The 14399-nt window shown below is 34.9% G+C and overlaps 1 protein-coding gene across 1 annotated transcript; it reads right to left on the reverse strand.

Annotated features, from left to right (window-relative positions):
• Positions 1 to 597: 597 nt before the first annotated feature.
• Positions 598 to 10631, reverse strand: LOC125658304 (transcription initiation factor TFIID subunit 9B-like). Its single transcript, XM_048889528.2, has 6 exons — positions 10505 to 10631; positions 5455 to 5591; positions 4349 to 4489; positions 4162 to 4237; positions 3282 to 3416; positions 598 to 2329 (listed from the first exon to the last, which is right to left on the reverse strand). The coding sequence occupies exons 1-6, from the start codon at positions 10623 to 10625 to the stop codon at positions 2133 to 2135; spliced, it is 807 nt and encodes a 268-aa protein (XP_048745485.1). The 5' UTR covers positions 10626 to 10631; the 3' UTR covers positions 598 to 2132.
• Positions 10632 to 14399: the final 3768 nt, after the last annotated feature.

A 14399-nucleotide genomic window follows, 5' to 3' on the forward strand; every position in this document is an offset into this window, starting at 1 on the left:
CCCAACTTATAATTTACCGACCGGTCCCTGGCTTATAATAGATACAGGTCTCCGACTTAAAATTTACCGGTCTGAGATACAGGTCTCCGACTCAATTTTCAGTTTCCTTACTTATAATTTACCAGTCCCTAGCTTATAATTTACTGGTTCGAGATACAGGTCCCTGACTTATGATTTACTGGTCTGAGATACTGGTCCCTGCAGTATCCTTTCATGTCAGATTAACATGGGCTATAAATTAACTTGATCTGTCGGCTAAATTGATGCATTTTATCAACCATCAGATTCAGCGAGTCATCGTTTCAGAGTAATCACAATGATCTGAAAGGGTTCTACTCCATAGTAATAAATGCCTTCAAATAGACAGCCTGAGTAAAACATCGACAATTAAAGTTCTGGGAAATTCCCGTGATTCACTACATTGGATTATATTGTTTTTTATTGTTGAAAGAATTCTGTTTTCGTTTGAAACAGATATTTGTACTAAATGTTTACTGTAAAAGAATTAATGGTCGAACTCAGCATCTCGGTCGCCAGGAACTAAATTATGTCAATTACTGAGCTTTTATTTAATCTGATGTAAACTCAAAGATATTCTCAAATCAATATGAATGGTTTAATCCATCTAATAGATACATATTTACAGACTCCAATGTGAACACCACACAGTAACACATTCCAATGTGAACACCACACATAGTTACACATTCCAATGTGAACATCACACATAGTTACACTTTACAATGTGAACACCACACATAGTTATACATTCAAATATGAACAACACATACACATTCCAATGTGAACACCACACATTTATACATTCCAATGTGAACACCACAAATAGTTACACATTCCAATGTGAACACCACAAATAGTTACACATTCCAATGTGAACAACACACATAGTTACACATTCCAATGTGAACATCATACATAGTTAATACACATTCCAATGTGAACACCACAAATAGTTACACATTCAAATGTGAACAACACACAATTACACATTCCAATGAACACCATACATAGTTACACATTCCAATGTGAACACCATACATAGTTACACATTCCAATGTATACAACACACATAGTTACACATTCCAATGTGAACAACACACATAGTTACACATTCCAATGTATACAACACACATAGTTACACATTCCAATGTGAACAACACACATAGTTACACATTCCAATGTATACAACACACATAGTTACACATTCCAATGTGAACAACACACATAGTTACACATTCCAATGTGAACACCATACATAGTTACACATTCCAATGTGAACACCACAAATAGTTACACATTCCAATATGAACATCATACATAGTTAATACACATTCCAATGTGAACACCAAAATAGTTACACATTCCAATGTGAATATCATACATAGTTACACATTCCAATGTGAACACCACACATAGTTACACATTGCAATGTGAACATCATACATAGTTACACATTCCAATGAACACCATACATAGTTACACATTCCAATGTGAACATCATACATAGTTACACATTCCAATGTGAACACCACAAATAGTTACATATTCCAATGTGAACAACACACAATTACACATTCCAATGAACACCATACATAGTTACACATTCCAATGTGAACATCATACATAGTTACACATTCCAATGAACACCATACATAGTTACACATTCCAATGTGAACATCATACATAGTTACACATTCCAATGTGAACACCCCAAATAGTTACATATTCCAATTTGAACAACACACAATTACACATTCCAATGAACACCATACATAGTTACACATTCCAATGTGAACATCATACATAGTTACACATTCCAATGTGAACAACACACAATTACACATTCCAATGTGAACACCATACATAGTTACACATTCCAATGTGAACAATACACATGTTAACACACACCTGTTAACATCATTAAGCTGAGCTCTTTTCCAGCTGGCCATGTACATACATGTCATTGTCAGCACGATTCCATCAAATACAGAACTATCATAACATAATGTTCACCATTCTGCAGCTCTCCAGTCAAATGAGGCTAAAATGGACAGTACATTCCAAGTCAAATGTAACTCTTCATTCAATAAAGGTTAAAAAGCACATAATCCTCAGGACGGATTATCGTAGTCATCATCCTGCATTTTCCGCTTCAGTGGGTTTAATGATTGACCGGCAATGAGGGACATCGTGGTGCTCTGTAATGGCTGGAATTGTATAGAAGACTGAGGGGCAGACTGATGGCTACTAGGCACCGGGATGCTGTGTTGAAATGTACGCACCTGGTTTAAGGAGTTTAAGGCCGGGCCTAAAAATACACATCGAAATCCGGGATTCATTTAAGAAATGAACATCACTTTTGAGCTGTTCATGGTCAGTATGAACGGATTTGGATTTGAGGCAAATTCTATGAATCGCACTAGCAATTCACAGAGAATTTGCCTCAAATCCAAGTTCGTTCATATTGACCATAAACAGCTCAAAAGTGATGTTCATTTCTTATATTCATATTCATTTACTAAAACACCGTTTGTTTACATTGCTTCTATTTTGTTGCATAAAACGAACTCCTAGCCTCTGTCACAGTAGTTATTGTGACGTACGTCAACAAATAGACATGACTTCACATTTCGTCTCACCCTGCCTTTTATCAACATTGCAAGGTGCACTGTATTTTAGAGATAGGAGATCACAAGATTGGGATGATAATCCACGTAAGTTTACAATCTTAATCCAAAGGTGTGACTTGCGAGATCTTTGTAACAGATGTTCTATTTTTTTATCAAATCATTACGCTCTCTCAGTCGCGTGCTTTAAGCTAGTTCATAATCCGTTCATAGTCAATGTGAACGGATTGTGTCGTGCGCTGAAATTGGTTGGTTCATAGAGGAAAATGCGATTTGTAATATAAATATCTATACACAAAATATTTATGCGATTTTCTTGAAGAGAACATTGAATATAAAAAAGAAGTTTTGTTTCATTTTTTTTTTTATATCTGTATTTTTCATTTATCAACATGTAGTTGCAGAACTGTAGCTCACTAGTTCATTCTTTATTTTGAACCATGGACTTCAAGTCAACAGATTTGCTGTTATATGTAGGTAAAAAGTTACACAGCATCGTCTACTGAATTCTCTCCAGGGTTTCCATTATTTTTGTTGAAAATTGGTGTTCTCACACATGTAATGCTACAGCCAGAAAATGCCAAATCTGACTTTGTTGATCTTAAAGCTGTCTTGCTGAACAGAGTCACTCACCTGTGGAGATTCGGATGGCTGGTTTGGTCATTGTAGGGTGATGGCCAGAGGGCTTGGTTACTATGGTAACAGCAGGAACAGTCATGCCTGGTTTAGTGACCACAGTGAGATGTGGACCTCCAGCACCGAGTTTACCTGAAATGATAAAATTCCCTCTTACTGTGTCAAGGGTGATAACTCTGACAGAAATCAACACTGCAGTAAACCTAAAATAATAAATTCCCCCTCAATGCTATCCTTAACATAAATGAGGATTAATTCATAACTGAGAATTTAGATACATTGCAAAACTGTAAACAATAACAACAAAATATACATGGTATAACTCCGGTAACAAAAGCAAATGGAAGACTTTTACTTGGAACATTTAATTCAATGCAAAACTGTGTCCACAACACTCTTCTCGTTGTTTTATATAATCTAGCATTGTAGAGCTCTTTTACTTTGAAAAGAACAGGATACAGTCATCAATTAAAACTCAGATTAGCTCAACACCAATGCCAATCTAATTAAAATTGGATCCTATGATTCGCTCCCCTACTGCTACACATAGGATCCTATGTGTAACGATAGGTGAACATATTATAGGATCTAATTTTAAGTAGATTGCACCATTATGGAATTCTATTGAGTTTCCAGTGGACTACATTTTCTATTGAACTGATATCAGTCTAAAATTGATATTTGCTGTTGTGCCTGCACAATCAATACATAAAATGTTTCTTTTCATCAGCCAAACTATGGATTATTTAACTTTTATTTGATTTTTCTGTACGATGCAAATGTTTCTGTAAGTATGATATGGAGAAGGTCAATAAAATGTTATATACTTCTGGTGAGTACAATTTGAAGGCGATACAGATTTAAGAGATGTACCCACCAGGTGTCATTGACATCTGACTCAGGTTGATTCTCTGCTGGAACTGTGGTATTCCAATCTGTATCCTAGCCTGGTGCTGAAAATCATCATTATCATCATTACAGGACGGTTCATTACGAGTTAAGACAACGGTCATGAATACAAATGAATAGAACTCATACTCAAGCAAAAGTGTTGTAAAGTTCACCTTTTTGACTGCCTTGTGAGTGGTCATTTTGTAGTTAGGGGCAGACAAACAGTACCTGTCTGGGGGCAGACGCAGACCTGTGTACGGTTTAATCAGTGGAAGAACCTGGCTATTTTTGTGCTTGGAGATCTCCATTAGGAGCTGTAAAGTCCAAAGTATACTGCATTAATGACAAATGTATGAAGACCTGATAAAGTTCAATCAATTAAATTTTATTATGATATATTTGGATTTTAATCTTCACAAACAACAAGGGAATCAATATTTGATTAAAGGTCAAACACTACCACATTAGTCAAATTGTCATTGCTGTTGCAGGTTTCTTTACCTTAATTTTACACTTTTACAATCCTATTCTACAGAAGCTATGATAGAATTAAAAATTATTAATGATATAAATCAGCAGGTTTTTTTCTATCCACTGGTAGTGGTACCCATTCAATTGGGAAAAATAGCATCAAAATCGAACAAATTGAGAATTTTCTACCAATGTATTAGCAAATGATTTCAACTAAAAGGGGGGAAAAAAGAACAAAACAATTTTACGGAAATATTTGCGGTTCTGATACATCAGGAATTTTCGTAGACTCATTCTAGAATTGTCATAGCTCTACAACACGCACACTACCATGATCTGTACTTTTGATTAAATACTGGAAGTGAACATTTTAGTTAACTCGTACAACATTTCAGACTAAGTAAATTACGATGTCAGCAATCTATTTTTCAGCAAGTGAATTGGAAATTTTTAGTCTCAAAATTGGTAAAAATCAACGTTTTTTGGCATTGGGAAAGGTACCGTTCATCGGTACCAGTTATATAAGGGGAAAAAATGCTGTAAATGCTTCCCGAATAAGAATATACACATGACTAGAGTATTAAAAAAACAAATGTTCCTCCGCGCAATATTGTACAAGTATACATGCTACATGTGCAAATATAATCATTAAAGTCCTATCTATCTAATACACTTAAAAAACGGAAATCACTATAAGCAGAGCACCGTAACAACAGTACTTAGAAATGTTTCCAATGATCAGAATCTCAAATGCACATAGACTGATAAAATATGTATATATATATATATCTTTGGTAAACATTCTTACGTCTCTGGGCGGTGGACTTGTGTAGGAGTGGTCCATACGGCACTGTACAGCCAGTTTGATGTCCTCTGCATCCAATGACTTCTTGTTAGCATGATTAGAATAGACTTTAGCATCTTCCAAGACATCAGTTACATAACCTATCAAAGATATTACAAACATCTTTTGAAGACTTTGAGTAAATGGAATACCATTTGCAAACAAGAATGCAATCAATGTTCTAGGGATTAGTAGCTGTAGCCCTCTATATATCATGGCTAGGTCAACAAATGAAATCATTTGAAGCTGTAAATTTTCGGGTCACATAGGACTTTAATGAACGTTTAATGCACAGGGGCTTCTTATCCATTTGTTTCAATCTATATATAAAATCTAACAATAGATGACACGAAAATAGGATACCGGTTGTAAACAAAGCTCAAAATCACCTTAGTTCCAAGAAACAGATCGAATCTTCCTATCCAAAGGGCGTTAAACATCTCCTACTACAAGTCCAATCCTTTCATATTTAATTTAATGAGTTTTATAAATGAAAATAATTCAAGCTGTCTGCATTGTCGTCGATCACGTACAGGAAAAGAGTAGATGTTTAACGCCCTTTGGATAGGAAGATTCGATCTGTTTCTTGGAACTAAGGTGGTTTTGAGCTTTGATAACAACCGGAATCCTATTATCAGAGTATGCGAAATACGTCGGACATTTACAGTAAAATATGGATCGGTCCGGTTAAAGTTTGTATAGTTCCTGACCAAATGTCCGGTATTGTGTTTCTGTTTTGTTTATAGTATTAAACATGTTAAACTATGTCAGCTTTTTTCAAATAAATGTGTATATGCAAGGTAATTAGGTAAATCAGGGTAGATATATGAATTTCAGTCGATAAAAATTTTTCAATCTTCGAAATATTGATAACCGGGGTGCGTCTTTTTACCACAAGGAACCACAAGGATACCACAAGGATACATCATTGACATCCCATTCAATCTAAATGAATCTAGATATGGCTTATATGCATTTTTAGGTCATCTGAGTCACTCAGGTGACCTATTTCTATCTGTTTTGTCCAGCGTTGTGTCTTAAGTTTGTGTCATAATTTTTTTAACTTTTAACTTTCTCAACTTTTTCTCCAGAACTGCTTAATCAACACAAAAATTGTGAATTTCAGGATCTCTGTCTCCTGGGGCCTGAGGGGTGGGAGTTCAAAAGAAATTGAAGTAAACTTTGAAAATCTTTTCCCATACTCCTGGAAATCAAACAGTAAAGAGCTTTCCATCGAAGTTATGAAATTTATGGCCTAAGGATCAGGGTTTCTGGAGTTAGGGACTGGGACTCTATTGACCATATAGTGAAAGTGCATAAATTCTTTAAAAACCTGCTCTCCTTCATTAAATTTAGCAGATGAACAAAGTGCATGATTATGATGAGCAAGGGTGCTTCTTCCAAAATTGTGATATTCATGGTCCAAACCCCTTGGGTCAGGGGTTCTGAAGTTAGGGTGGGGCTCCATTAATATATTGAAAATGCATTAATTCTTTAAAAGTATTCTCTGCTCCTTGGTATTTATCCGACAAACTTAGTGTTATATTATGATGAGCAAAGGAGCCTCTTTCTAAATTGTGAAGTTCGTGGCCCCTGGGTCAGGAGTTCCAAAGAAGGGTGGGGCTCTATTAATTCTTTACTCTGCCTTAAGAGTTTTACCTCTTTGTCATTCATTATGATGATCAATCAATGTGATAATGTCAATGATAGATAAATTAGATTAAAGAATTATACTGGGTTGTTGCTGATTATAACTGCATTAAGTACTTTGTTGCTCCCTGATCATCTTCCTCTTGTTTTTTTTTTTAGCAATATATCTTCATCAATCACTTTATTTTGTTTTATTATATAATTATTAGATTGGCCCTTCCGTAGCTTCTTTACAGGATTGATTTATACTTAGGTGACAGTTGGGCCTCTTGTGTTATGTAAGAGTAAATTAACCTGAAATAAAGTAATTCAAATGAGAATATATAAAAGTATCCTAAACTTGTATAAGCTCATACATCTTTGAAAACAGATTAGAACTGTAATAAATATTTTCAACTGTGAAAAAAATTAAATTAAATATATGTTAATTGTGTATTCCAATACACAAACAAAAGATACCCTCAATAACCCAAAGGACATCCCTTAGTAATCAACTGGAGATAAATGATATGGAAGCATTCATATTATGCATTTAAATCTTTGTGATGAAAAAGTCAAATAATATCTTGGAAAGAGTAGAAACAATTAAGATAAATATTTAACTATTATTTCAAAAGGTACAGTATGCCTGAAGATTCCTTAAAAGATTACTTTAAAAAATTGCAGATGATGTTATACATACCAGTTCATACTACCATTTTGGTTATTTTTTTTTAAAAGAAAAAGGTTAATATTTCATCAATTACAATAAACAAAAGAAGAAGAAAAAAAATGAGAGTAAACTGTATATGTAGTATGAAATTTCAATCAATGTTGTTAAAAATTACAATTTTTTTAGGTTATTATTTTTTTCCAGTTCATAATACTTGTAATTTCTTAATTCATCTAAATCTCATGTATTATTTTCAACTTTAAATCAGTACAAATTTTTTGATGTTGTGCAGTAGTTAAAAAGAAAATGCCTAAGTGAAAATTTTTTAGTTCGATAAAATGTGTTGAAAGCTCAAACTTTATTTATTATGGTTCATATATGAAAAAAACCCTCCTTAACATTTAAAATGGTATGAGAAAAAATAAACAGGTTTTATAAAAGAAAAAAGGGAGGTGAAAAAACCTTTTAATTGTGCTTTATTATTGCAACAGAGGCAAAATTCTGGCATAGTTTAAGAAAATACCCTGTTTAAGAGCTACCCCTCTGACATTTACAAGGGTTGTCTACCTCCAATACACAGGGAGTAGTAGATGTCATATTGAAATTGAAGGTTAAGTTTGTCTAACATAAAAGTATCAAGGAACTCTCAGAAAAATTGTGTTACAAACTGACAGTTTGCATAGAAAGTCACATCTTTGTTCGATAAATATAATCTTAGCCAATTATTTATTACATTAATTCATATCCCAGATGTAAAATATGAAAAAAAAACTATATCAATTTAAAAAGCAGTTTCCAGATAAGTGCTATTTAAATAAACTATTGTACCTCTTACTATCCCACTAGTACTGTTACAAAAAGTTCAAATTATTCATGATAGATTTGCTATTAATTTATTTAACATAATGATTTCAGAATGCTGTCATCATTTGTTTTGCAAATTAGGTTACACTGCTACATTTGCTATATTGTATCCAAATATCGGACCAAATTATTATGTTAGGGATTAAAAATTAATATCTTTCATCAAAAGTTGACAAATAGAAAATATCTCTTTATTATTAGGTATGAAATGACATTTTTAAATGGTCATTGGCACACCGTCACTGAATCTGGGCAATAAGTACCTTTACAATTTAAAAAGGGTATGGGGGGGGGGGGGGGGGGGGGGGGCACTAGCCCTTAAGCAAACAGTTTAATTTAAAGTTTGTTTCTTCGGTTAAAATGTAAGTCTGAATGTAGGAAATAACTTATAATAGTTAATTTTTTATAGTCCATTGAATGATAGAAATAATTCTAATCTAATATGCTATAATTTGGATCTATGTATTGGCTTCTATATGTATTGACAAGATATGGGAAATGGAGGAAATTCGGGTTAAAATTATGATCATAGCAATGTGGTGTTAGGAATGAATTAATCATGCAACACTTCTAAATTGGTTAAATTAAAGGAATCTGTGGATGCTTAGATCATTTGAAACCTCCACTAATCTTTTGAACTTAATTTATAATACATGTGGTCCTGAATCCAGAAGTTTTTCACCTACAGGATCCCCCATTTCACTGTTAAATGAACAATATGGTCCAGTGACTCTCACATACACTGCATGAAGATACTTTACATACACTGCAGTATCAATAGGATACTTTGGTGTGTCATTAGGTCACATTAGGATGTCATTTGGGGTGTTAATAGGGTTCCTTGTGGTACCATGTGGTGTTAATGGAGTTACTTGGGGTGTCAATAAGGTTGTAAGGGGTGCCTTGGGTGTCATTAGGGTTCCATGGGGTATCTTAAGGTGACACTGGTGTCCCTTGAGGTACCCTGTGGTATCCTTGTGGTTCCTTGTGGTATCCGTGTGGTTCCTTGTGGTACCTTGTGGTAAAAAGACGTTCCGCTTTCAACCGTGTTTAGTAAAATTGGGCTACCAAGTATGATTGACGCGAAGGCCCTGTAAGCCAGTACTATATTTCCGGTGGGGATTATGATCCTACTAAAATATAAAGAATGTGCAATTCCTGATAGAAAATCATCGAAACAGCCCATTCTTACAGAGAAAGTTGCCGCTAAGAAGTGTGAGGAAACAAAGCAACAAAGAAAATGTTAGCTTGCTTGGCAGGAGAACCGGCCCTGATTGGAATACAATGATGGTCTCATATTTTGCATCTGGTGCAGAAAGCAAAACACTGCAAATTGTAAGTTCGTATCTGGCTCTGATAATTATACAATTGATTCTGTAAAAGGACACGAAAATAATAAATGGTGTAAACACTTTGCACCAAAGTAATAACTACAAGACATTCAGAGTATGGGACTTGAGCTAGTGAATAACCCTTGTTTTTACCTTTGCTAGGAGGAGAGTGATTATGAAGAACTAGAAGAATCAGAATTGGAGGATTCTGAAGATACTGACTGTGAAATGACAGAATTAGAAGATGAAAGAAAGCTGAACTTGTATTTAATTGTTATAAGATGTTTAAACTTGAAATTTCGAACCATGTTGAATCATTCCTTCACAGCATTTGGGCAAGTAAAATCTTATTTGGGCGACCAAATTTTGTACTCTCACTTGCCCTATAGGCTTGTAGTCAGAAACGTTAAGCGCAGACTGAATTTTGCACATTGGAAAATTTGGTCTGGTAAAATTAAAAATCATTCGCACACACTGGGTTATAATTTGCGTAATTCTACATTTTTAACAATCTTACGGTATACGAACTCCAACATGACATTTACAACTCTTGGTTCATATTCTGTAACGCCCATTTCTTTTAGAATTGCTGCCATAACTTGTGCATCTCGCGGAGAACTTTTTGCAGGCGACGCCATTTTTGTTGACTCGGAACAGTTTGGAGAATATCGATCCCGATGAAAAAATGGCTCTATTCATTTTAAAAGGGTTTTTCACAATCATTCCATCTTTACTTTGATTTGATATATGATATGAATAATAAAACCTGTGAAGAGGACTCGATCGTGTAAATGTTCTGATTTATTCAGAGAAAAAAATATTTATGAAAATTGGAACGAATATTTTCTAAATCTACATTTAAAATCTTCAAGAAACAATATGTCATTTCCAGGGGAAAAATATATTAGGCAGATATATTTTGAAATGAAATGACAAAATTTCGTAAGCTATTTTATAGATATTGAACTTTTAAAGGACTTTTCATCCATATACATATCCGTTTCCATTATAAGTTTTTTTGATTTGTAAACCAATTTACACCAAGGGAATATATAGTGCTCTCTGTGACGAATTTTTAGCTCATCTGAGCCGAAGATTTTTGGGAGAAGGGGATTAAAGATTGTTCAAATGAAGGGTCATGTCCCCTTTAAAGTGGAGATGATCACGAAAATGCAACAAGAGATATTTGTAAAACACATATGCCCCCATGGTGCAAAATTGAAAAGGGTTTTACATGTATACACACACATCATTTAATCGAGAGTAGCATCATCAATTCAAAATATTGAGCAGACAATATCTTCCTATGTTAAGAGTGGATTGACCATGTGACCTAAAAATCAATAGGGGTCATCAACTCCTGAAGATGTCCCAGGCCAAGTTTGATGTCTGTCGAGCAACGGGTTCTCAAGATATTGAGCGGACAGTATAAATATTGACCTTTGACTATGTGACCTGAAAATCAATAGGTGTCATCTTCTCCTGATGACGTACCAGTGTACCAAGTTTGATGTCTGTCAAGCAAAGGGTTCTCAAGATGTTGAACAGACAGTATATTCCTATGTCCAGTTTGACCCTTGACCTTTGACCAAGCAACCTCAAAATCAATAGGTGTCACCTTCTCGTGATGATGTACCAGTGTACCAAGTTTGTTGTCTGTCAAGCAAAGGGTTCTCAAGATATTGAACGGACAGTATATTCCTATGTCCAGTTTGACCCTTGACCTTTGACTATGTGACCTGAAAATCAATAGGTGTCATCTTCTCCTGATGATGTACCAGTGTACCAAGTTTGATGTCTATCAAGAAAAGGGTTCTCATGATATTGAACAGACAGTATATTCCTATGTCCAATTTGACCCTTAACCTTTGACCATGTGACTCAAATTCAATAGGGGTCATCTTCTCCTGAAGATGTCCCATTGTACCAAGTTCGATGTCTGTCAAGCAAAGGTTTCTCAAGATATTGAGCAGACAGTATATTCCTATGTCCAGTTTGACCTTTGACCTTTGACCATGTGACCTGAAAATCTATAGGGGTCATCTTCTTCTAGAGATATACCAGTGTACCAAGTTTGATGTCTGTCAAGCAAAGGATTCTTGAGACATTGAATGGTCAATATATTATCATGTCCAGTTTGACCTATGACCATGTGACCTCAAAATCAATAGGGGTGATCTGCTCCTTAAGATGTACCAGTGTACCAAGTCTAATGTTTGTCAAGGAAAGGGTTCTCAAGATATTGAACGGACAGTATATTCCTATGTCCAGAATAGATTGACCCTTGACTTTTAACCTTTTGACCTGAAAAACAATAGGGGTCCTCTTCTTTTCATAACCAACTCCGATCCCTTATGAAATATCATTACGATCAAGTGAATTGGTCTCAAGAGATTGAGCGGACAACATGTGGTCTACCGACCGACCGACAGACAGACAGGTGCAAACCAATATGCCCCTCTTCTTTGAAGGGGGTCATAAAAATAGGGTGGGGTCATTTAAAAATCCCAAGAAAAGAAAAAGTTCAAATTTACATGAAAGCTTTATGATATAGTGGAGGTTCAAGTTTGTAAAAATCATGATCCCCGGGGGTCGGGTAGTGCCACAATAGGGGATCAAAATTTTACATGCAAATATATAAAGAAAATCTTTGAAATCTTCTTCTCAAGAACTATTACGTAAAGAAAGTTGAAATTTACATGACAGCTTTCTGGCATAGTGCAGTTTCAAGTTTATTAAAATCATGACCCCCGGGAGTAAGGTGGGGGTTCGCAATAGGGGATCAAAGTTCTACATGTGAATTTATAGAGAAAATATTTAAAAATCTTCTCAAGAACCACTGAGCCAGAAATGTTCAAATTTACAGGGCAGCTTTCCTACATAATGCAGATTCAAAATTGTTAAAACTACGCCTCCGGGGGTAGGGTTTGGCCACAATAAGGGATAACAAACTTTTACATGCTAGTATATTGGGGAAATCTGTAAAAATCTTCTCAAGAATCACTTGGCCAAGAAATTTCAAATTTACGTGAAAGCTTCCTGACATGCAAGTAAAGTAGAGTGTTTAATTAAAATGCCAAGGGATCAAGGTTTAACATATGCTGATACATAGGCATCGTTGGACACCCACGGGTGATCTCGTCTGATAAGTAAAAAACGAGATCCTCCGTTGGTATCCGACGATGATATATAGGAAAATTCTTAGAAAATATCGCTTGAATTATTTAAGCAAGGGCTTTCGTATTTTGTATATACATTCTTTACGGTAAGACCTTTAATGTGATGTAATGATGTGTGATCTTGTGACCTTGACCTGGAAGTTTGGCCTACTTATGAATAGCTATACAATATGTATATATTTCAGGTAGATTTTTCATATCTTGTATATAAATATCTTACACAAGAGATTTCATTTCATATCATGTCCTTAGACTTTACGACCTTGCACTTTGAGTTTGACCTACTTTTAAGAAATTACAACCAATTACGTATATTCGGAAATATTTAAGACAGGGCTTTCATATTCTGAGAATAGATTCTTTATGACAAGACTTTGTGACACAATGGTGTTTGATCTTTTGACCTTGGAGTTTGACATACTTTAAAAAAAAAAACCCTGACAAATTCAGTATTTCCTTAACTATTTAAGGTAGGGCTTTGATATTTTGTTCATTAATTCTTTGTGGTAAGACCTTATTATGTTTTGGTGTATGACCTCGTGGCCTTGACCTGGAAGTTTGACCTACTTTTGATAAAAAGCTTACCTATTCAATATCTCATGGAATATTTAAAATAGAACTTTCATGTTTTGCATGCAGATTTCTTATAGCAAGGTCTTTCATATCATACCATAATTTATGACCTTGTGAACTTGGGTTTATCCAGAACAGCAAGATGATGTTAGTCATATTGGTGCTCAGGCAACTCTTTATCATATGAATTCATTTTCATTTACTCTCCATATGAGTGAAAAATTCTCGAGAGAAATGTTAAACAAGATACAATAATTCAATCATTTATGATGTGATTCTTTACGGCTAGGTTGGGGTCACAATATGGGGTCAAAATGTTTCATCGGAATAAAGATTGAAAAAAGAATCTTTCAAATTACAACAGCTGAACAACGGAAGGGCCAAGGTGATCCAGGTGAGCGATGTGGCCCATGGGCCTCTTGTTTATAATTCCGATCGGGCTGATTTTCTAAAGTTCGATGGGTTTTTTCTTACTAGAAGACCCTGTCGTATGGCCTCAACACTAGAACAGGGGCTAGTTTAACTTTTGATAGATAATAAATACAGTAATGCATTTTTATTAAGTAGACATAAAACCCCATCTTACCACCAGAATTCCTAGCCCAAGAGAAAATTAATTTCACAGTTTTGGTAGACGCTTTCTTGTTTGTCGTTATTGTT

The sequence above is a fragment of the Ostrea edulis genome, chromosome 9 (assembly GCF_947568905.1).
Source record: "Ostrea edulis chromosome 9, xbOstEdul1.1, whole genome shotgun sequence".
In the NCBI taxonomy this organism is placed as follows: domain Eukaryota; kingdom Metazoa; phylum Mollusca; class Bivalvia; order Ostreida; family Ostreidae; genus Ostrea; species Ostrea edulis.